We start from the raw sequence: 18,102 nt of genomic DNA, 5'->3' as shown, positions 1-18,102 counted from the left end.
GAACAAAGATACCCCGTCGAACGCGGTGATCGTAGGTAGCGTAATTTTCCTCTCCCCGCTCGGAGTCGCGATCCTCGATTTATCGAACGTCCGCTCGCGTACCGGGACGAGCCGATCGGCACCGTTAAAGCCGACCGCTCTCTAAACAGTAACTTCCAATAAAGCATCGAGGCTCGTTCGTTTCTTTTGGATGCCGGGAGCTCCGAACGCGCCTTATCCGTTCGGTTCGTTATCGATCGTCCCGATAAATACGTTTAATTAACGACACGGGGGTCCCTCGAGTGGTCCCCGTTCCGAACAATGATCAAATTTGTGCCTCTGAACCAGAAACGAAGAAGAAGAGACAGGGGGGCGGGGTTTGGAACGACGCGACTCGTAAATTGGTAAACGGCCGTATTAATTGCGACGGAGATAAGCCGGCGGGCTGGTAATTCCGTGGATTTTTCCGCGAGCGTCTCGAGCGGTGTTGGAATATCAATTATCGGGCGCGTCGCGAGTAGGAGCACGGTCGGTGGCACGGCAGCCCCGAGCGGGAGCAGAAAACGGCAGCGAACGATCCACGTCGACGGCAACATCGGTAGGAGAGAAGACGGGGACCTGTGCAACCTGCAGGACCGGCTCCGCCCGTTTCAGCCGCGGCAGCCTGCCTCGATTAATCGCGGACCCTCTACCGGTTTTCAACGCGGGGGCCCCCTCTTCTCTCCCTCTCTCTCTCTCTCTCGCTCGTTCCTGTTCGCCCGGCGGCTACCGAGACAGGTATCGCATCTGCCGAACGCGTTCCGCGCGTTTAAATCGCGATCCACCTACACGCGCGAACAACCGAGCAACGGCTCTTCATCGTTTCTCGTTTCGCGAACTCGGTGGACAACCGTCCAACGTATCCCAACCTACGTCGAGGCAATACTCGCGGTTCAACGAGTCGTCGAAACGCGCGCGCGGCATCGATGATTTCTCGTCCGTTCGGAAATCATCGAATCGCACGGCTGGAAAACCGGACCGGATCGATCTCGAGAGGAGACAACGAGGAGTCAAATTCGATTCGACTTCGACCGATAGATCTAGCGGTGCAATTTCTAAGGGGAGTAGATTTTGCCAATTGGCGAAACACAGCGGACGATTCGCGAATAAGTTTCTCGCGAACGATCGTCACTGTGGTAATTTTTCTCGCGCTAGAGTTTCCAATAACCGTTAGTTTCTCGTTTCTTAGAATCTACGGAAAATGATCGCGTTCCGATGGTTCGCTACGGTCCCGCGTTACAATTTCCACGTGGAAATCTTTCGACTCCCGCGGCGTTAAAAATTAAGCCATCGCTTTGGAAGTTTGCTTCCGCTCCTCCTCGAGATATCGCCGGTGGCAATGTTCCCCGCGACCGGGGGGGTCTAGACAGTGTCGGCGGTGAATTATCGCGGTGGAAAGAAAAATGCGATCGGCGAGACAATGCGACCCGATGGAAGTCCAGCCGCGCTCACCCCGCGACTCCTTTTTTACGAGCATCGTCCCCGTACGAACGGGGAATTAGGTTTTTCCCGGCCAATTTTCGGGGATTCGGTTTTAAACGAATTTTCGGCCGCAGAGGGTTCGCCTCCCGCACGAAACGGAAAGGAGGGGTTCGTCGCGGGAAATTCGCCCAACTCCGCGAAAACGAGTTCTCGATTTCGCTCGGGCGCGAACGAAGCGAAGAATCGAACGCGATCGATCGGGAAATTCGCGGGTCGCACCGGCGGACGCGAGCCATCGGGCGCGGCTCGAACGAATTCGTTATTTGCTGCGCGGATAGGGAAGCAGTAGGAGTAGGTGGTGCTCGGAGGTTTAATTTAATGGGAACAACGGCGGCCGTGGCGCGAAATTACCGCGATACGAATCTGCGTCGTTATAGCGGTGAAATTATATCGAAAATGAGCGGGGACCGAAACGCGACGCCCGCTCGTAGCGCAACTTCCTCTCGATATCGTCCAATATCGAAACCGACGGTAAATATGTCCGTCGCGTTGCTAATTTCCAATTTCTCTCCATCCTCGACCGCGTCGTGCCCTGACGAGATCGCGACGCGCGGCTCGCTCGAGTTTACGTAACGCGCGATTCGCCGCGTCCAGGGTCAACGTTTCGCTCCTCTGGACTAACGAGAGTACGCGCTTTTCCCCGATTTCGAGGCACAACGCGCAACGAACACCGTGCGTCGCTCGATTACCATTTTCGGACCCGCTCCGATCGAACGGTTAAACCGGTTTTTCCGTTTCGCGCGAAATTACAAGCTCGCGTTCGGTCTCGACCGGACCGATGCGTTTCGAATCGAGATCCACGAACTTCCGCGAAGCTCACTCTCGGCTCGTTTTTCGCTCACCGGGTTCAACGCGATTGCATCGTGGCCAAGACACCTGGCGGATCGAGGAGCACCGTGCGTCGCCATCGAACTACGGAAGAGTACTTTCGTAAGTGCTCGAAGGATAGTGTATCGAAGGATACACTCTTCTGGTATCCAGCGCCGAAGTAACCGAACCTTACGAAGGATCCTCGTTCCAGCTTTCGACGATCGCGAACGGGTTCACCCTCGGATCGTTCTTCCTCGTGGAATTCGACGCGATCTCGTCGTGAACGAGAACACGGATCGCCGCAACGTCTAATTTTCCAAACGATTTCTCGACCCAAAAAAAAAAAGGCTATCCCGGTCTCGAGGATACGATCCTCGACACTCTCTCCTGTCCCGTCGCTCGAGCGTACGGACGAGCAGCGCGGGACCGCGCTTCCGCGGCGAACAGAAGTGTCGTTTAAGCGTTTCGGCGTAATTTTATGAATTTCAAAAAGCGCCCCAAGAGTGGATACTCGAACGAAGTAGAGAAAGCGGAGAGTGAAACAAAAGCTCGGCCAGGATTCGAGATTTCAACGGGATTCGCAGGAAACCGGAGGGATGGGAGTGGGCGAGGAATTACGCGCAATGGACGGCTGGAGGGGAATGGGACACGGTGAGGCACGATTAATGGTAAAACCTCTCTGGAAGAGGTGTGCGTCTATACCTGTGTATACCTGTGTATACGTGTGTGTGTGTACGAACGGAGGAGAGGGGAGGAAGAATAAACCGAAAAACAAGGAATTGCGAGTGGCAACAATTGCCCCCGCCCTCTTCCCCTCTTCCCCTCTTCCCCTCTTCCTCTCTTCCTCTCTACCCCTCTCCAGCTCTCCCGACAATGGGTCCGCGGCTCCCGTTGTCGCAGATTTGCCGCGATAACGGTGCCGGATGTCGGATGGTTATCGTCGTTTCTATCGTTTCGCCGGAAACTTCGGCGCGCGTTCGCGTCGGTTTTGCGCGCTAGCTCGCGTTCCGTGCCGACCATTCGTGCAGTTTTACCCGAAATCTCGCCCCTATGCATATGCTAATGTCGGCGGCGGTGGCGGCGGCGTTCGTCCGCGGGACGGATTTTTATACGTACGTATGCACACGAAGGGGGAGTGCTCGCACGATGCTGCCATTATGTACAGGGTGTGCGGTAACGCGGGTGCCAGGGACGCGGGAAACAACGAGGAAACTTTCGGCGAACGCGCGTCTCCTTTGACCCAGTTTTCAGCTCGCTTGTATCATTTTTTCAGCGATCCTCTCGTTCTAGATTTTCTTGCAAAAAAACCTGGACTTCTTCTCGCGAATCTCGGTAGCTCCCTCGCGATACGTTGTCTCTTTACGATCGAAGCTTTCGAAATCGACGAGACCCAACATAGGTATTCTCGGTCGCGTGCACCCGCAAGGGCATTTTCTTCCTTCCTCGCGACAATGTGCTTCCTCTATGTTTTTACTTACGAGAACGTCGCGACCGCGCGCGTTTCACGCTTTTGGGAAATTCTACCTTTGGTCGTCTCGTCGCGTCACGAAGTTGGAAACCCGAGTTCCGTAGGATCGGGACCCGTTTTCCGACACGCAGAGACGCGGCGCGAAAGAACGGGTTAACGTTGATTAAAGTATTCCCGCGGAGGTTGCGCAGCAGTTCTTCTTTGACGGTAAATAAAAGAAGACGCCGATTCCATCGAAAAAGAATTAACGACCTTGTCTTTGGCGCTCCCACGTTGTTCCTCGTTAAGTGGAACGACTTCGGCCGGTGGAAGGTTCTTTTCCATCTTCAGGGATAAACCAGTTATCCGGGTGACCCTCGTCTCGAACCCCCCGCTCTGTACACGCGGCACGTCCTGCCGCGTAGATGTTTATTCTTGTTAAAATACTTACCGCGTTCGTCTCGTCGGCTATCGGAAGGCGTACAAGAACGAATCTGTCGTATCGTCGAGAACGAATTAACGACCTTGAAACGTCTTTTACGTTCCCACGCCGTTGGAACTTTTACCTCGAGCCTCGTTCGTTTCTTAGCACCACAGTTATCCGGGTGTCCACCGTGCGTTTTGTAACGCTCCGCTCCGTGGTTCGCGCACGGCGCGGTTCGTCGCGCGTGTAAATTCCGGGGCGATAACCGGGCGCAGATCGGTATCGGACGAACCTACGATTCGAGTCTAATTATCCGTTATCGCGCGCGCCATAAATCAGGGGACAATGTCCAGCAGCGACGAAGCCCGATCTTCAGAAGGCATATCCGTTATTAGATGCAACCGGGCCGGGGCGATATTCCGGCGACGTAGCGCGCATCCGTGGCCCTGATGTCCGATTAATATCGCGTTCACCCCGACTACCGGCACGTGTTCGCTGGTGGCAACAATATTTGGACACCCGATAGATATCGGGTACAAGCTTGCCCGGTATAATTGCCGGCAGCCGACACGTGTCGTGTTCGCGATCGAACCGATCGGTTTCGGTGCTGATCCGTGACGCGGGAATAAGTACGAGGGGTGGGGGTGGGGTATACGCGAGGTAACCGGCTGCCGAAGACAAATTGCCCCGAGGACCCCGCGGGGGGACAAGAATCGAGAGGGAACGGAGGACGGTTTCCGGAAAATCTGGCGACGAGGTTACGTAATTCTTCCCCGAACCGAACACGGAGAAAATTGAATAACTTCGCCGGAGTATTCTTCTTCTTGTCGCGCGATCTCTTTGTCGAGTCTAACGATGCGCGAGCGCCGACGACAAAGCGACGACGCAGTTGCATCCCGGGAATCTTGACGCGATCGTGACGAGGAGACGTTCCAGAGAAATCTCGCGAACGGAGACACCAAGAACGGAAGGACCCGTTGTTCGCCGCGTTGGGACAAAGGATTCCGCGTTACAACCGCGTCGCTGTCGTATCGAATCTCCTATCAAATTTATCGATCGAGAACGCGTTTTCGACGCCTACGAGGCCGAGATTCTTACGGATCGTTGCGCGACGAGTACTCGCGAATCGGGTACACAACCGACTCGAGGACCTTTGCGGTCGAAACGCGGCTCGCGAGCAAATATTTCCTAAAATATCGCCGACCTCCGAGTTCCCCGTGCTCTCGAAAATATCGTGGAAATCCAACGAGTACCGCTACAAGCGGAGCCGTCTTCTCGGACGGTTGATTTTAGGATGTACGTTTCTGCGACACCTTTCCTTCGATTGCGCGAAAAGATTTTTCCTTTGACGAAGAAAACCTCACGATTACCATCGCTGGATGGAACTCGCGGAGCATCGTCGAAATCGAACGGGTAACTAGGTTCGGACAAACTTGTGATAAATTTGTGTAAAATTCTCGGGCGTCGAGACGGCGATTTTTGTTTTCGCGCGTGTCGTCTGCGCGGTTGCGAATCTCGCGCGACGATCGAGGGTTCGCGTCGATCTTAACGACGCGAGACGGCTTCGATCGAACGAATGGAACGGAGCGAGTGGATCAACGAACGAGTCGTTGATAAATTGCACTCAATTACCGACAAGATAAATCTACCGGCGTGCGTTAACTAGTTTCCAACGTCTCGTCCTTCTCGTCTCGCGAGACGAGTACCCGTCGGTTTTAATTGGCGACGGTTTGATAAAAATTGGAAATCGTTGGGCGCGGTCGGGACGCGGGATTGGATCTTTGAAAATCGCCGCGAGTGCGGAGGCCGCGAAAGAAGCTGAAAGAAGGGCGTGTAGGGTCGCCAGAGGTAAAGGGAAGGGAGTACGGTCGAAAGGACGAGGATTTACGATCGGTCGGCTCCGGCGTGACTCTGGATCGACGCGCGAAGCGAGCGTTTCGAGATGGTTCGCGAACGTGCTGCCCGAATCGAACGTTCCTCGTAAAATATACAAAGTGCCCTTCGCGTTCGAACTAAATACCGTTAGGTCGAGACCCTTCGAACAGGGACGTTGAATTTCCACGAAAGTAACGTCTGAGAAACCGTTGCGTACGCGTAATCGGCTCTCGATTCGGTAATGCCAGACTGCTCTTACCTGCGAGATAAGATTTCTCGCGACTGGAAAGCAAGTAAGATTCGGTCCACTAGCACCGAGTTGCGAGCACCGAGTCTACCATTACGGAGCTAGAGCGCAGTTTTCATACAGAGTGCCGGAGACATAACGTTGGAGGACTCCGCGGAGAGAGAGATAGAGATAGAGAGAGGATAAGTAACTCGGTTACCGGACGAGTAAGGCAGAATTTGTACGAACGCGGACTTTGAAATACTGAGCGGGAACGACGATGAATAATCCCGTAGGAAAGTAACTTTTAAAGAGAAGCTATCGGTCGTGCCCTTTAGGGACTCGGGGATAACGGACGACCGGTCATCCAACAATCTATTACCATGCTAATACGAATTTTTCGAGCGGGGTGCATTCGCTCGGAAGAAATAAGAAAGGTAGGGTACTTCGTTGCTGCCCGGTCTCGTCTTGGCTGCTCGGCAGCCAAACTCGAGAGTATCCAGGGACGAATTCATCCGCCATTTTTCAGCACCGAGCGGCACGCTGAACCCTGCCACCGGTAATTATATTCCTTTCACCCGGTACAGACGAATCGAAAAATCTCCAAGAGAATCGTGATTCCTCGTCGATCGATCGACCGACCGACCGTGTTCTACGCGCTCGAGGTCCACCGGAAGTATCTCGTCGAGTTTTCGGTAGCGCGTACGCCTCTGGGACCACCTTGCGTTCTCCGTGGTCGGTGCACGGCCGCGAAGCGATATTTCCACGGAAATAAACAGGCCCGACGAACGAAACGTTGCGTTTCGTCGCGCGGCACACATTTTTCGGAACTCGTTAGAAAGGCAATTTAACTTTCGCGGGCTCCCACGCTTAATGCAACGACAACGGTTATCGACTTTCCGCGACTTTCCACGTTCGGACTTGGAACGCGGGATGTCGGTCGAAACAACGGCTTCGCGGTGGCGTCGATTTGAATTTTTCCCCCGACGGCGTACCGTTCCCGTTTCCTTCGCTCGACGCACGGCGTCCTCGTTTCTCGATACATCGGAGAGTGTCTTCTCTCCCGTGGTAACGGCGGTTCTCGCGTTTAACGCGCGAGCACCAAGAAGGACGAGCACTCGCGGCCTGGGAGATCTCGTATGAATTTCACATGGTCCCTTTCTGAACGTCCCTCCCCACCGTTATCCACCGTGCTTCTGGTTCCCCTCGTCGAAGCGTTAGTCGACGCGTCGCGACGTAAAATATTATCTCGGTGGCGCGCAAAGGCCGCGCGCGTTCGCTCGTCCATTTTTTCCTTCCTCTCTCTCCCTCTCTCTGTCTCGCGCTCTTCTTCTTTTTTTCGGCGCAACAAAAAATCAATAGACGGCCGCAGGAAATTGAATTTGGCCCGCGCAGACTGGCCCCACCGTGTATATCGCAGCTGCGTGCTGCCCGAGAGAAAATATAAAAAAAAAAAAAAAAGGTAAAAAGAAAAAAGAAGGAGAAAGAGAAAAAAAAGGGAAGGGGAAACGGGCCGCGAAGGAAATAGCGCTGTCGGTCGAACGCGACCGAGGCCGCCTCCATCGAGATTCATTCGATTTCTAGCTCGTCCCCCTCTCTGAAAAATATGTTCAACCCTTTGCACCCGTACGTCTGTTCCCAGTCATCCGGCTGGGATATCTATTCCACTCGTATGTCCGTTCACCGTCCCTGGGAACTAGATGTGTATTGCGAGCCTTTGTGCCGCGTACATCTGCTGACACCGGATGTGATGGATGGAGAACGCGGTGGTTCGTACCTTTTTCAAGTTCCGCGTGTCGGGAATGTTTTCATCGATATCGATTCCGGATGGTTTTCGTTGCACGGGCGACGAAACGTTTACCAAGACGCGGACCCGAATCGGTTAAGTATCGTGTATTCGGCGGACGTTCGGGAAAACGTTTCTCTTTCCGGTGGTAACGTTTATTCGAAAATCGTGCGATTTCTGGAGCGCGAAATCGAGACACGAGCGTACCGCGTTGGTAATTTCGCGAGCCACGGCTCGAGCCGGTTTTTACTCCGAGCCGGAAGCTTCTCTTTGGAAAATTTTCAAATGTTCATCGATGCGAAAATCGGTGACTTTTGAGCTTGCAAGTGTCGATCCCGAAGGTCGTCGTCCGACAGGGTGGTACGTCTCGTTGAAGCGTCGCGTTCGCTCCTCGACGAAACGTACCGAGTCTCGTATCTCGCGAGCTCTTCTCGAAAGATCGATCCCAGGAACGAAAACGCTACCGTCCCTCTCGCGAAGGGGGAGTCGTTCAGTGGAAACGCGAGGTTCGACGAACGTCTCTCTCGTTCGGAGTTCGCGTCGCCATCCATCCACTCGCGTTCTCAGCAATATTACAAACGACCCGAAGAATCCGGTTCGCGAAAATTCGTACGTGTACGCGCGAAAACAATTCCCACCTCCGTCTACGGAGGCGCGTTTCCTTAAGGACACGGTGTAATTTAAACGCGGCGGAAAGCTTCGCGACGGAATATTGAAAAACGAATGGCGTGGCCCTCTTTCGCCTGTGTCGTGCAACAGACAGCTCGCGAAAATGAATTCCGAGCCGACTGAGACCCGGCCAGATTGAAAGCAGCGCGAGTGCAAAGGTTTCGAAGGAGGGCGTCCTTAAAAAAAAAAAAAAAGGAAAAAAAGAAAAAGAAAAAAAGGGGGAAAAAATGAGAAGAGCGGAGAGAAAAGAAAAACAGGAAACTTCTCGCGAGGAGCGCGGGAGTCTTCGTTCCCGCGACTCCGAGGCTCCTTGGTTCCCTTTCTTCTCGATTTTTCCGTAGCTCGACTTACCCTCTTCGTCGCTGCCGATCATGGCGTAACGCTCGTAACCCGTGAGGTTCCTGACCGCGCCCAAACCGAAGTCGTCCTTTGTCCACTGGATCGGTCCCTTCTGGTCGAGGACCCGGCAAGGAAGCGTTACGCGGCTACCGATCACCGCTGTCTGATCCATCGGCTCGATCGCGAATCGCTGATAAACTACTTCCGTGGTGGTGATCGACCTCACCGTGGAAGCCAATGGTGACACGTTCGTCATGTTCGCGGCGGACGTTGTCCTCGTTCCCAGTGTCAGTAGCAACGAGAACCAGATTATGGACGACGTCGATCGCGACGCGACCCTTGTTCTCCTCCTGAAAACGAAACGGACGGACTCGGTTAGCGGAAACAGTCTCGATACGAGCTAATTTATATCTATATATATCTATATCTATATATACACGGGTACGGTTACGGTGCTCGGGATCCGTGGCATAAAAACCGGGGTAAAGAACGTTTTACGCGCGTTGTTCGAGTCTCATCTTTCGAGTTACGGGGGAATTAAGGGAAGGCATGATGGAACAATTAAATAGTTCGCACGTAAGAAAACGTGTTTTGCTTTTTCCGTGCTGGTCTCTCTCGCTCGGTTTCTTGCGGTCGTACACCGCCAGAAATGTAGACTAACTTTTAACGATATTAAAAACTTCATTTACGAAGATAAAGGCCCCACTGGCCGTCGAACGTTTCCTTCTAATTGCCGATTTCTCGGAACGCTCGTAAAATTACCGGGTAATTAAGGAAAGTGGCCGATTCGCCGTGCGTCGGATGCGGGTTTCGTCGTTTATCGCTACGGACGGGAGAAATATATCCGTATTAATTAATTAATCGCAAAAAGTGTAACGCTCGATTCCCGAGAAGTAACTACGAACGGGGTGGACTCCGAAAGGGTTCGAAGTTCTTCGTTCGTCGATCGTTGTTCTCCCTTTGTTTCGATTCCGTTCGGTCGTTCGTTCGAACGCGTTTCGCGATAAGAACGCGCGAAAAATGGCAAATCGATCCGGAGAGACTCTGCGAGCAGATTGCGCATCGTTCTCGGACGTATTCCTCTTCGGCTCGTCGTAACTTTCGAAAGATTGCCGGTCGTCCTCCCTTCACCCCGATCGGGGAAGATCCTACGATTCGCGTAACAATTTTCTCCCGTTTCCCGCGCCGTGTAGTAGATTTATCCCTCGAAGCGCGGGCGCACAATTAAGGATCACCATGAATCCCGAAAGTGTGCAAATCTCTGGGTAACGGCGCGCTGTTTACGAGCTCGGCCGCGCGCGAAACCCGGCACACGTGAATTATCGCGGCGGGCCGCGTCGATCGAAACCGAAGGCGAGCCGCGAGGTCGACGATCGAATTATAGAATCTAAACGCGAAATAAAGGCGACGCTAACACCGCTCCGCTCCGCTCTGCCTCGCCCCGCGCCGCGCCGCGACGCCGGTAACGCGCTTACGGCCGCCGTAATGATACACGTTTCCGACGCGGTCATTAAGGGGACTGGTATTTCGGGACCTGGGAGGCTCGAGGCTCGTGGTTGCTTTTTTTTTTACGAGGAAGTAATTGGGGGGGAATAAAAGCGAGACACACGCCCCGTGTAACGCGATTTAACCCTTAATTAGTCGCGATGGCGATGCCAGAGAGATGGAAAATTGAATCGCTGCGGGAAAAGAAATCCACATTTTCGAAAGTACGAGCGATGGAAATAATAATTGCGCGAATGGAACAACGTTCTCTAGATGCATCGGGTTACGAAAGTGACCGAGGTGTTCGATCATACCTACGCGCTGTCCTCGTTTTTCACAATTAGGAAAATTCGGTTTTTCTCTTTTCCTTGAAACGATCGAAAAATAGAAATGTTTCGTACGGTTGTAACCGTCCGTTCTAATCTTCTCGAGATACAAGTTTCCAAGCTTGGATTCTTCGCGAAGATTTAAAAGAAGGAAGGAAATTGTAATAGACTTTTGTCGACTACGCGTTCTTATCGGTGAGGCCCTTGCATCTGGCTGTCCGAGAAGACGATCGCGAGAATCCGCCTAAAACGCTCGAAGAACGCTCGAAAATATATCGAAAGGGAAATGTTTACCAGGAACGAACCTCGTCTTCGTTGTTACGAGCGGTAGGCGTTCTCGTTCGATAAAATTCCTATTTATTCTCTGTAAGCGGCACTCTTTATCGCTCGGCTACGGATCCGTCCCCAAAAAAATCGATCTCACGATCGAAAAATTCACAGACAGCTCCCACTTTAACGACTTGGCGAACCGTTCGCCTTGGCGTCGTTCTTATTTATCTTTACGGTCCCGTCGGATTCGGAAACGAGTGCGGAGGCCAAGAAGTCGTCGCCGTAAATGGGACGATAAAACTATAGCCGGGCACACCGGCAATTTATTATTGCGCTCCAGAAGCGTACGGCCGGTAGCGCACGTGATGCCACCATTATCACAACGAGAGGGAGAGAGAGAGAGGAGAAGAGAGGAGGAGAGAGCTCGGTTTTCCTTTTTTTTACGAGGGTAATGCTGTTTCGTCGTTGCAGCGAAAAATACACTCGCTGGCGGCAATTATTACGTCGGGCGCTTTACGAGGGACAAAAGGGTGGACGATCTTGTTCGCGGAACGACGCGGACGAAACGATCGAGAAATAGTTTAATAAAACTCTCCCGGTCTCTGTCGTTCTCTCGCGGTTGCCGCGACGATTACACTCGTCGTGGGCCGAGAGTAGCCGGATCGATATCGAGGGCTGTTCGCGCGAGAGGAGGACGATGGAGAACTCGTCGATTCGGTCGCGCGATCGAAGAAATCGTGTCGGTGAGGGCGAGACGCTCGGTTACGCTCGGAGTGTATCCGCGTCTCGGTGGTCGGTTCTCCGAAACGCATCGATCGGTACGGCCGCGTCGCGTTTACGCGGCAATTTCTCGCTCCGCGGCCGAACGAGTCCGCGTTCGTCGTTCGATGGAGCCGAACGCTCGGGCGACGAACCGCTTAATCGTTTCATCGATCTCTCGATTAACTCTCGTTGGTCCCCGACGTTCGACATCGTTCCACGTCGCGTCTGGTGCCGTCCCCCTTCCCACCTCGGCTCGAGGCGCGCGATGCCTCGTATCGGGGCCCGTACCACTGGGGCCGCGGCGCGTCCTGCGCGCGGTATCGGCCTCCTGGTACCGTCGCGAGCTGTTCCTTCGTTCGAGAGGAGCTCGCGTTCGCGCTCGTTACGCGTTTAGCTCGTGTTTCTTACACGGCGCGAAGTTGGACGCGTCGCGACGCGAGGTCGGTTCTTGTCGCGGCGTGTTCCGTTGCTCGACAAAGGGAGGATGTCGTAAGACGCTCGTACCACATCGTGGCCGGCTGCTTCTTACGAGCTCAATAGGATAATAACCCCGCGCTACCGGCCGAACGAACCGTTTCAATGGTGTACGCGAGTAATGGCCGTAATAATAATTGCGCTCGTGCCCCCCCTTCCGCCGCGCCGCGCCGCCCCCCCCCCCCCGTCGGCTCTATGCGCTTCGAGCCGGGCGCGTCTCTCGACCTCGCGGAAACTCCGAAACGCGCATTCGTACCGGAGAGCTCGAGGAAGGGGCGAAGAAGAGGACAGGGGTAGGGCGTAGGCGACGCGTCCGCGTCCGCGTCCGCGTCCTATGTGGGCCACGTTTCCTGTCGTCGTTGACAAATCGCCTGAATCGGCTGCGGCTTTGCGGCTCGAATCGATACCGGCCACTTTAACGCGTTCACCTGGGCTTCGCGCTTTAGGAACTTGTTTCCCCGTCGATACGAGCTGCCCGAACCGAAGCGAGCAGGGAAACCAGAGTTTCGCGCCGAAACACACCTACCACGATATACCCTTCCGCTCGACGATAATTGGAGGAACAGACGCGGGATATACAGATTCTCGGTGAAAAGTTTACGTATATTTTTCCGAATTTTCCGCTGGCCTTCCTCGAAGAACGTCCTCCGTCGCGGGTTTGGGTAACGTTCGACGAGTCTCGAAGAGTTCGAGAGGTAATCGTGAATCTCGTCGCGAGAATTTCGAGCTTTCCCGGAAGAGAGGAAGGATCTTCGAGTCTTCGAAGCGAGGTTCCAATGAGATTATTTTTTGTTCTTCGAGAGACCGATATTCGTCTCCAGCGACCCGTCTCGGGAGAAACGGTCCGCCTCGGAGGAGGTTCTCCGCCCGAATACCCGGGTCAGCGATTACGGTTTCGCGGGCATACGGTTAACGGTTTACGAGACGTTTAACGTTAAAGTTTCGGCGGTCGGTTATCCGGCAAAGTACCGGGACGGTTCTCGAGGTCGAGAGCGGTCGTTCGCGTCGTCTCCTCGTCTCCTCGCGACGCTATCGAACGCGACGAGACGAAACGGATCGTGAAATATTCTGGATTCGTTGATCGATGCGTCGGGCGCGAGTCGCGAGATTTTTCGGGCGTTTCGCCCGATGACGAGATATTTCGCGTTTACCGTATTATCGGCAAACAATACGGATTACTCGACGGAAAAATAAGAGAGACAAATGTTTCGTCCGTGATAGAAAAAAAAAAATAAAAAAACAACTCCACGGTAAAAGCGACGAATCAAGTAATCGAGCGACAATCGAATTAAAAATGCCAGAGGTATGAAACAACGAAACGCCCGATGCGTTGATACCGGCCATAGTAGCCGGTTCGTTCGAAACTCGATCGACCGTTCGCGTTACCGGACATCGATCGGATTCCCGAGCCAAATGTCCGTTCCAATCGTGCCGCGCGAATCGTTCGTCCGTGTAATTTTTCCTCCACTCGAGCTCGATCTACGAAACGGCTCGAATCGCGCGGAGGAGTCGCGCCGGTACCGTCTCGAGTTTCGTCTCGACTCGCGCGATATTTCTTCGTTCTGGAAGCTGCTGTTCCACCCGCTGGAATCGGCCTCGCGAAACGGTCCTTTAACGGAGTTCGAACGATACTCGTAGTTTTCGTTGTCATTGGAATCGATGAAAATCGAATCGAACACGAGCGTTTTTCGATATTAAATTTCGAAGACGGAGTTAGTCCTTAGTTTGTCCGACGAGTTACTTCTCCGTCGGGCGTTTCGCGCGGAAATTTTTCCAAACGCGCCTCTCTCTCTCCCCGTTGCTCCATCGTTCACGGTTTTTATTTTCGTCGGTGTCGTACGGCGCGACGGTTGATACGCTCGATTAACCTCCTTCCCGAGGTTTCGCGAGGACTCCATCTGGTTATTTAACCGGTCGAACATTATAATTCAGGGATTACGTTGTATCTGGCGCCGGTTCGCGGTAAATATTCCTCCGTGGCCGGAGAGCCGTGTTCGGGGAGGCGAGGGGTAAAAAATTTCGGAAAAAATTTATCGCCCCGACCCGGCAGTATTTTTCTCCGGGCTGGACCGCGTTCCATCGATGTCCCAATCTGCGGAACGACGGCTCGCAAATCAACGATTTTTAACCATTACCGGATGCGCGATTCCGCGCCTCGATACCGGCCCGGGTGTTCGTTCGTTACGTTCCCCGAATTCCGGCATAATCGCGGTGCACGCGCGTCGATGGAACGAACGGGATCGAGTCGTTAAAAAGTTGCAAAAAAAAAAAGGAAGAAAAAAAAACAAAAAGGTGGAAAAAAAATCACGTTTCGAGGAAAGAAAGAGAAGGAACGATTCGTTACCCCCTTATGCAACGAATCGAATCTAGAGGGTAGACGACCGGGGGAAGAGCGGAGCAATTAAAAGGTTCGAACGCGTAACGAAGATAATGCAACGTTGCCAGCGATCACGACGACGCTTTGCAAAAGGTCCAGCGTGCGCGAGTTTCGGTCCCATCGAAACACGATCCGTCGACGATTGCGTATCGCCGAATCGGGGCCACCGGACGATCTCCGGTATCGATTGATTCGATCACACGCCCCCTTGTTTTTTTTTTTATCGTCGGGCACGCGCGCGCTAGCGAGCGAGCGACCGTCGAGATTTCACGCGTACCTACTCGCGTTGTCCCGGCGTAACGTTGTTCCAGCGTAGCGCTATTCTCGCGTGTACGGGTTCCGTCGAAGCGAGCGAACGTTTCGTTGTAACCGTGTAGATCATGCCGCACCGATGGAAACGCCGCGCGGCTCGATGGAGGCTCGCGATAATTAATTCGCCGGCTGTCCCGTTCGAACAATTACACCTGAATGCCGCGGCAATTATCAGCGCGCGCCCGTAGAGACGACGCTCCCGTTCGAAACAAACGCACTCGTTTGCGTCGCGTGGCTGCTTAACGCGCGTCATCGAAATTCTGACGAGCGCCGGGATACGAAAAAAAAAGAGAACGAAAAAAAAAAAAATGGAAAAAAGGGGTCCTCTCGATCGGACGTTATCGATGTCTCTCTTTGGGGCCACGGAACGTTTCTCTCTTTCTCTTCGGGGCCATGGAACGTTCCTCTCTCTTTCTTTCGTGACAGAGAATATTCTTTCCTCTCTATTCGGTATCAGAGAACGTCTCTCTTTTTTTTTTTGGTGCCAGAGAACGTCTCTCTATTTCTCTTTGGTGCCAGAGAACGTTCCTCTCTCCTTCTCTTTGGTGCCAGAGAACGTCCCTCTCTCTCTTTGGTGCCAGAGAACGTCCCTCTCTCTCTTTGATGCCAGAGAACGCCCCTCTCTCTCTTTGGTGCCAGAGAACGTCTCTCTCTTTCTCTTTGCTGCCAGAGAACGTCTCTCTCGTTCTCTTTGGTGCTACAAATCGTTCCTCTCTTTCTCTTCGGTGGCAGAGAACGTCCCTCTCCTTGTTCGGTGTCGGGAAGCTCTCTCGGTGGAAATTATGTAACGCGCGACGACCTCGCGACCAACATCCGACAGGAGGTGAAAATCGAACGCGCAAAGTCGGCCAGCTCGACGTCGGATGTACAAATTCCCCCCGATCGTCGAGCCGTCGAAGAGTCGCGTCGAGACACAGCGTCTCTGATCAATTTGTCATCGCGTGACCCAGTATCGAAGATACGAATCCCCAGGGTCGGGGCTTCTGGAAACGTCCAGCTTACGTGCACGCGCGCGACCGAGCGTACCACGCTGTTCGATACGGAGAATTCGAGCGCGGGGTTAAGGCCGTCGCCCACTTAACGGGGAACGAACGGCAACGTCGAGTCGTTGAATAAATGGACGATAAATAAGCAGATGCAAAGACTTCTCGGTATGCGCGAGACGAGATCGACGACCAACCGGGTTCTACGCTCGTGGCTCGTTCCACGATCAAAATCGGAACGGACGATTGCCAACGAACGAAACCGATGGGAACTTTCGTCTCGCGTTGAATCGAAAGCATCGAAAATACATTGAAATATTGATACGCGGAGAGACACCGTACGGTGTAAATAATTTTTCCACTCTCGAACGTACCGAACGACTTTCGCGAGAACGCGTTTCACCGTGTCGAGACAAAACGAACGTCTCGTACGTTCTCGAAATACAAATCGCGAATCAACGCGCTTCTCGACGTCCGAGACGCTTCCGTAATTGGAAATCTGAACGATCTTCGAACGAACCGGGTGTAATTTTCGAAAGATCGATTCGGTTCGTCGAACCGAGACCGTTTACCTATTTCCTCTCCATAGTTTTCCACTCTATGGCAGAGATCTCCGCGAGTTCGTAGTCCCGTGCGTGATCCGGGGCATTAGTTGGACGGAACGAACGACGAGCAAGAGCCACTTGGAATATTATTACGTTCGAGACGGAGGAATCGCGATACAAATAAAGACGAGTTCTCGAGCTGTCGGCTATTAGGGCTACGAGAAACGAACAGCTCGATTCGCCGAAACGCGGTGAATCCGTTTGGTTTTTTTCCATACGAGGCACGGGGTGTCTCCGAGCGTACATTCTCCGAGCGGACGTTCGTTACCGGAACCATTAAACGCGCGTTTTCTTAAAAAACGACTATTCTGCACCCTTCTGGGGACGTACGGCGGTATTGTCGCGATACCGAAGATATTCTCGCGATCGTCGCCGGTTCTCCAGAGGACAGAGGCCCGCGCAAAGTGGAAATAAAAGGTACGTTCGATTCCATGGGTCGTAAACGAGCGGACGGTCCACGGGGCTGCCTGCGCGGGGGTAACTCGGGTTAGATCCTCGCCCGGAACCGCTCTTACGGGGATCTAAACGGGAGATCTTCCTGTTTTTAGATAAACGTCGATCACGATAATGGTCCCTTCGAACGGGAGACAAACACGGGCATCTCGGGGATCTCCGTGCGGGTATAACCTTCGAAACGCTTCGCCGGTGGTTCGCGTCGACCCTCGGCTTCGTCGAGCCACCGATAACTACGAAACCGTAATATCTCTCTCGCGTACGCCTTTCAATTTGAATAATCCGATGAATAAATTTGCCCAGAGTGTACAGTGACGGTAATCGCGACCTCCCCGATATCTCCTTTCGTCGCGTGTCTCTCGGGTATCGCGCGACCGAGAGAGAAAGAACGAGAGAGCACCGAACTCGACGCGGTATCGTCCAATTTTTGATCGACTTCGAAAACGGAACGAGCAACGATTCCACGCCCGGAAGAGATCACGTTCACCGTGAAGGACCAGATCGAGGACAGGGAAGGTCGCTAAAAATTCCTACTTTATTTCCCGGTCGAGCGATCGGCATTAACGAACTCGTTAGTACTTTCTCGACCGTTCTCCTCTCGTCCCGTGGATGCTGGCCGCTCGGTGTCCGGACTCCGTGAGCGATTTCGGGTGTAGAAGGATGGACTCGAAAGCGAGCAGCTGACGCGCGAAAAACCCGCCCAAGTAGGTTGAACCACTTCGAATATATCATTTTTATCGAGCCGGCGACTCCTCCTCGGCGCCGATAATCCATAATCGGCTCGGACGGATTTCGATTAAATATCTATTAACCTCCGGGGCGTTTTTCAAGGGTGCACCGGGACGGGAGGGGGTTAGGGGTGCGCGAGCGTTGAAACTGGGTCGCGTCGAAGCCGGAGGCTCGGTTCGCGTGTTTTGCTCGCGCGGACGGCGATTTATGAAAAATCCCCGGATCGTAGCTTCTTACCGATGCGAGCATC

General features: G+C 53.5%; 1 protein-coding gene across 3 annotated transcripts in view; it reads right to left on the bottom strand.

Annotated features, from left to right (window-relative positions):
* The window catches only part of LOC143151736 (irregular chiasm C-roughest protein), a 185,800-nt gene that overhangs the window by 51,083 nt on the left and 116,615 nt on the right, over positions 1–18,102 (bottom strand). For all 3 annotated transcript variants that reach the window (XM_076321155.1, XM_076321157.1, XM_076321158.1), the window contains exon 2: positions 9,089–9,426. In XM_076321155.1, coding sequence (XP_076177270.1) covers positions 9,089–9,426 — 338 coding nt within the window. The remainder of the gene's footprint in view (positions 1–9,088; positions 9,427–18,102) is intronic.

Source organism: Ptiloglossa arizonensis, chromosome 9 (assembly GCF_051014685.1).
Source record: "Ptiloglossa arizonensis isolate GNS036 chromosome 9, iyPtiAriz1_principal, whole genome shotgun sequence".
Lineage (NCBI taxonomy): Eukaryota > Metazoa > Arthropoda > Insecta > Hymenoptera > Colletidae > Ptiloglossa > Ptiloglossa arizonensis.
This window is presented reverse-complemented; position numbering and strand designations above follow the sequence as displayed.